A 6,670-nucleotide genomic window follows, 5' to 3' on the forward strand; every position below is an offset into this window, starting at 1 on the left:
GAGCCTGTTTTATGGTGGTAGGTGATTCCATTTTGACAATGGCTTCGACCTTTTCAGGGTTCGCTCTGAAGCCATCTTTAGTAATAATGACTCCCAAGAACTTCCCTTCTTCCACCCCAAATGAACACTTGCTCGGGTTGAGCTTCATGTTTATCTTTCTAAGTGTGTTGAAAGTTTCCTCAATGTCTTTCAACATCGCCTCTGGCTCGGGGCTTTTGATGACCAAATCATCCATATAGACTTCCAAGTTTCTCCCAATTTGGGCGTGAAACTCTTTGTCCATTAGTCGTTGGTACGTGGATCCCGCGTTCTTAAGTCCGAATGGCATCATTTTATAACAAAATGTGCCATCGGGCGTCCGAAAGGCGGTTTTGTCCTGGTCATCTACAGCCATGTGGATTTGATGGTACCCCTTATACGCATCCAAGAAGCATTTAAGGCGAAATGGTGCCACCGAATCCACCTTGAGATCAATTTCTGGCAACGGATAACAATCTTTGGGGCATGCTTTATTCAAATCTTTGAAATCTATGCACATGCGCCATTGTTTGTTATTCTCCGTACCATTACGGGATTTGCAACCCACGTTTGATATTTGCTAACGCGCACGATGCCCGCATCAAGGAGTTCCTTGACTTGGGTTCTGCACGCGTTGGTTTGCTCGGGCCCCATTACTCTGCGCTTTTGTACGATCGGCGTAACGGCCGGATCGCATTTGAGCTTATGCTCTGCCTTACCCCGGGGTACACCAGTCATGTCGGCTGGTGTCCACGCGAAGATGTCTGCGTTTCGCTGCAGTAAGCGCTTGAGTGAGGTGCGTGTTGGATCAACAATTGTCGGGCCAATGGTAACGGCCTGATCGGGATATTTCCCATTGAATGCCCACTGTTCAGGTTCAGTGATGGTTTGTTTGGCCATCTTCGGTTTGGGTTTAGAGGAGACAGATGCGATGCATACCTGGGGAATGCCCGTGATCATCGCTACGCCTTCAGTTGTTGGCCATCCCATCATGCCGTGGACTGAGGATACCACGGCGTTGAATCTTGCCATCCCGTCTCTCCCGAATAGGATGTCATACGTATGATGTGGTTTTTTCATTACAACAAAATCCACATCCTCCGTGCGTGAATAATTCCCATCGGTGAGAGTGACGGGGAAAGATAGGATGCCCAAGGGAGTGTTCATGCTGCCGTCAAACCCTTCCATTGAAGCGTAGACCGTCTCCAGGCGTTCCTTGTCTTCATCGTCGAGCTTGTCGAAGAACTGCCTGTACATCACTGTCGACGATGCGCCATTGTCAACGAGGGTGCGGGAGGTGATGTAGTGCCCCAGCTGGCTTTTAATGACAATGGGGCCTCCTTTGTTTGGGCCTCCCGGCACTCGCGGGAAGCGCACTTCTGCTTCCTTCCATGCGCATGGTTCGGTTATCGGTCTCTTTCTTCCTCTGACCTTACCCTGGACCATGTTGATGCTAATGTCGACGGGCTTTCGTCCGTTACCCCTGTACCTGTTGTCGTTCCTTCCTCCCTTCTTGATAGATGCCACGAGGTGTGCGAGCCTCCCATCCTTGACAAATGTCTCGACGATGTCCCTCAAGGATGTGCACTCCTCAGTGCTATGGCCCTTTGTCCCATGGAAGTCACAAGACTTGCTTTGATCCGCATTGGGTTTCTGTCGGATCGCTGGGGCTTTTGGCCATGGCAGTTTTTCCGTGGCAAATATCTCCGTGACGCTCTTGGTGAGTGGCGTCCAACGGTTTTTCCGGTTCGAAGGGTGCGTGTTGTCCCTTCCGCCAACCAGAGGGCGAGAGCTTGAGGGGGTGTCAAAGTTTATCCTTGACTGCCAAATACCTTGCCGCCTCTTTTTGTTTAGCCGGGCGGTTCTCACATTGTTCTCCCTTGTCCTCTGCGTGTAGAGGTTTGTATTCTGGGGGAGATCTCTTCCCAGCTGTTTCTCCGTTTCGGCAAAGCGTTTGGCTGCCGTCATTATGGCATCCCACGTGGATGGCATGCCGTCTTTACCCGTCAGAGTGCGGATGAGTTCTGGGTATTCAGCGCCCTGAATGAAAGCGGCGCGAACGAGGTCTTCACTGATGTTGCCCAGACTCAGCTTCTTGGAGTTGAAGCGGGTGATGAAGTCCAGTAAGGATTCATCCTCTTCTCTCACACAGTTGAGGATCGTCCACTGCTCCTCAGTGTGCTTCCTCTGTTGACTAAACTGTTGACTGAACTTGTTCTGGAAGTCTGCCCAGTCATAAATGTGGTGGACCGGTAAACGGTCGAACCATGCTCTGGCTGCTCCTACCAGAGTCATCTGGAACATGTAGCACCACGTGGGTTCCGTCCAGTTACTGACGGTTGCCCCCGCAATGAACCTGTTCAGATGGTCATCTGGGTCGGATATACCATCGTATGTGCCAATATTGGACATTTGTTTGGCACTCCTCGGGGCGATTGCTTCTGCAATGTCCCTTGCAAATTTTGACCTTCCTGCGTTTGTGGCAGTAGGTCTAAAGGCCTTGGAGAAGTCACGCGAGCTTTTTTCCGTGACTGGTTGGAATGCTTCCCCAAAATTCCTTTTTGGCTGGGGATCCGTTTCCTTACGCTTCCCTTTCGCCCTATGGCGAGGGTTCGCGTCGGTGTCGGAGTCTTCCCTCTCGGCGTCTGAGTACTCGTACTCACTACTCATGTTGAGGTGCTGGCGAGTACTACCGAATTCCTCAGCTTGTTGGACTGAACGCAAGCGTTCGTCCAACTCAGCCTGAAATTCTCTTTGACGTGCCTCGGCCCATGCCTTCACTTGATCAAGTGTTTGGCGAGGGGCTCGAGTTCGTTTTTCCAGCTGGGCATCAGTGAATCCCAGTGGAATATTTACTCCACTTGCCCCTACATGAGTGACTGGGGTAGTGTTCGTAAAATGTACTTCACTTGCCCCAGCTTGGGTGGCTGGGGTAGTGTTTGTAAACATTGTGTTGCCGGTGTTTACCCCAGTGGCTGGGGTTGTGGTTACCGGAATTTCTCTAGTCATCTTGGAAGTTTTGAAAAACTGGAGAAAGATGTAGTTCTAGCTTTATGCACGGATGGCGCCAATGAAGAAACACTAAGTGACCCCTGGCAGATTATGGGTAATCTGGGGGCTAAGTAATGTTTCCCACGAAGGTTAGGTCCAGCAGAGTAAGTTGTACTTCAAGGAACCTGCAAAACAGACACCGTAAGCTCGTCACTGAGAAGGGGGGGGTTCCTCCTTGTGACCACCCTCCGGCGTGAGAATCAGTCTATATTGCTCTTTAAATATAAAAGTATATGAATACTATTAGAGCAATTATCAAGTAAGTTATACGAGATAGTAGATGATGAAATGATAATACCATTTGCTGTCTTTTATAGCCGAAGGTGGGTTTCCAAGGGGTTTAGCCGGCCCAACACGCTACCAACTGTAACCTATGCACGTGCCCTACCTGTGAGTGGTGGATAGGTAGCGGCTGACACAGAGCAGGCGTGCCGTGCACTCTTCGTCTTCTACCAACTGCAGGCTAGGCACGTGGTCTGGCAGGAGTTGGTGGGCAGGCGGCGGCTATTGGTCACAGTGCTGTGGCGTGCTGTCTGCCACGCTGCTGTCAGTGAGCTGTCGCATTCTTGGTCAGATCTTTTGTCTTTACCTCGTCAGGTATCACGCAAAAGATCCTCCATACAGACTGGCCCATTTTGGCGGGAGTTTTCCCCCTCCCGCCTCTGCTCATTCTTTCAGGTGACACTGAATATTTGTAAGTGTTAAGCCTTATGCGTGTAGCTATGCTGTGCGGGTAGCCTTCCCTGATGGCTTGTATCCGCAACTGCGGGAACAGGCGGGTTACTTTACCATTGGGAGGCTTTTCCCTGCGTATGCAGCTTGCATACTGCGCGTAGGCTTCTCTGAGCATGGTGGGTCCTGCGGGAGTAGATGGTCTTTGCGCAGACATCCCTGTTCAAGGTGAGTCATGCGGGACCAACTGAGCCCTGCTGGGACCTACCTCTTCAATCATCATCCTTAAACTGAAACATAATTGTTTCTCAATCATTCTAAACCTAATTTGAACTCCAATTACACTAATATATTCAATCAATGTGAAGCCACAGACATTCATTTGGTGATCTTCATACATGTCAATTTCATTATAAAGACATTATCCACTCAAAGGTTCAAATGTAAGTTTCTTTCATCGATAATTGTATTCATGTATTCAGTTTTTGTATTCGATAATTCAAAGATTTTGTGGTATAGGGGTTAATTTCCTTAGAATAGCAGATGTGTTTTTTTTTCTCTCTGATAGATCCAATTATCTTTCAGGTGTTTGATTATAACTTTTATTTTCGATTTATAACATAATCATGTGATCGATAATACATGTAATCGCATTACATATTTCAAACAGAATATAATCGCATTACATGTAAATACATATTTCTAAGCCCTAATGCTATCAATGTTGTGCATCTTTTTTTAAATAATTAGACTACTCATATTGCGATTCACTATGATCATGAACTTTTTCCAAATTTAGTTTCACTGTAATATGCAAGTTTAAGCATCAAAATTACTTTCCATGTGATTCACTGTTATATAATCAGATCATGAAATCTTTACAGATCATTTAAACTAATTTATATTAATCATTATCGTGCGGTTAATCATATCATGGTATTGTTAAATGATGGATTTGTAATAATCAGATTACTCACATTTCATTATGTATGAATTAAAGATTGACAATTGTATCTACTTTTGTTTTTTTTTTCTATTAAATTCAGAAAGCAAAAGACATGGGGAATGTTAGAGATTGGATGTATTTTCCTAGACGATTACCGGAATTTGAAGCTGGAGTTATTGAATTCCTTGATGCTTCATTTACTAAGGCAGCAAAAGGATCTCAAATCTGTTGTCCTTGCAAACAATGTAAAAACCGTTATTGGTATCGAAGAGATGAAGTATTCGATCATTTAAAAGGACACGGATTTATAGAAGACTACTATGTATGGGTTTTTCATGGAGAAAGTCCCTCACAAACAAGATTTAATGCTGGCATAGATGATGATGGTGATGGTATGCATGACAATTTCGATGAATTATTGCATGATTGGTTTAGAGACACCTTAGACGAAACAAGTACGGTACAAGAAGATTTAAATGAAAACACAAAGAAGTTGTATCAGCTGCTAGAAGATGGAAATGAAGAGTTGTTCCCAGGCTGTAAAAGTTTTTTAAAGCTATCTTGCATTGTTAGACTTCTTCTGTACAAGACCGATCGTGGGCTTAGTAATATGGCATTTGATGAAATGTTACAATTTTTACAAAAGATGATTCCAGAGGCAAAACTTCCAGCTAGTTTTACTCAAGCTAAAAAAATCACAAGGGATTTAGGGCTTGATTATAAGAAGATTCATGCATGTCCAAACGATTGTATGCTTTATTGGAAAGAGTATGAAGATGCTGAAGTGTGTCACATTTGCCACACCTCTAAGTGGAAACAAATGAACGAGAAACAGAACAATCATAATAGTGAACATTATAAAACAACTTCAAGAGTTCTGGCTAAAGTAGTGTGGCATTTTTCTTTAAAACCGAGGCTACAAAGACTTTTCATGTGTTCAGAAATAGCTAAACATATGAAATGGCATGATGAAGGACGCCCTAAAGATGGAAATTTACGACATCCTGCAGATGGGAAAAGCTGGAAGGAATTTGATTCTTTGTATCCTCATTTTGCAAAAGAAACAAGAAATGTGAGGTTAGGATTGTCAAGTGATGGATTTAATCCTTTTGGAACAATGAGCATTGCTCATAGCACTTGGCCTGTGGTGTTGGTTAACTACAATTTGCCTCCCTGGATGTCACTAAAACCCGAATACTTTATTTTGTCTTTGTTAATTCATGGACCCGAATCTCCAGGTAACAACATAGATATTTATTTACAACCATTAGTTGAGGAGCTTAAAGATTTGTGGGTTAATGGGTTGGAGACATATGATAAATCTAAAGATGAGACCTTTAAATTGTATGTAGCCTTAACATGGACAATTAGTGATTTTCCAGGTTACTCAATGCTGTCAGGGTGGAAAACAAAGGGTAATTTTGCATGTCCATGTTGTAATCATGAGACTAGCTCACTTTACTTGAAGCATAGTAAGAAAACATGTTATATGGATCATCGTAGATTTTTAAATGCTCAACATCCATGGCGACGTAATAAGAGTGCTTTCAATGGGAAAAATGAGAATAGGCTTTCTCCAAACCCTCTATCAGGTGTTGAAGCTTTGAGTGAGTTGTCTAGTGTTACAAATATATTTGGAAAGACATAAAAGAAGAAAAATGATAGCACTTGCCCATGGAAGAAAAGGTCAATATTTTTTGACTTGCCATACTGGCAATTCAATAAATGTCGGCATAATCTTGATGTGATGCATATTGAAAAAAATATATGTGATAATATAGTAGGGACTTTGTTGGATATTAGTGGCAAGTCAAAAGATCACCCAAAAGCCCGATTTGACCTTTTAGATCTCAAAATCAAAGAAAAGTTACAACCAAAACTTTCTGATGACGGTAATCATGTTATCATGGAGAAGGCATGTTTTTCGATGTCCTCAAAGGAGAAAGTTAATTTTTGCCGTGTTCTGAAAGAAGCAAAATTACC

At 43.9% G+C, this 6,670-nt stretch overlaps 1 protein-coding gene across 1 annotated transcript; it reads left to right on the forward strand.

Moving 5' to 3' along the window:
• The first annotated feature begins 4,799 nt into the window (after positions 1-4,799).
• On the forward strand, positions 4,800-6,335 carry LOC143619492 (uncharacterized). Its single transcript, XM_077091411.1, has one exon. The coding sequence runs from the start codon at positions 4,800-4,802 to the stop codon at positions 6,333-6,335; it is 1,536 nt and encodes a 511-aa protein (XP_076947526.1).
• Positions 6,336-6,670: the final 335 nt, after the last annotated feature.

Source organism: Bidens hawaiensis, unplaced genomic scaffold (genome assembly GCF_021521415.1).
Source record: "Bidens hawaiensis isolate Kalapana, Puna unplaced genomic scaffold, B.hawaiensis_p1.1 tig00002477_1, whole genome shotgun sequence".
Classification (NCBI taxonomy): Eukaryota; Viridiplantae; Streptophyta; class Magnoliopsida; order Asterales; family Asteraceae; genus Bidens; species Bidens hawaiensis.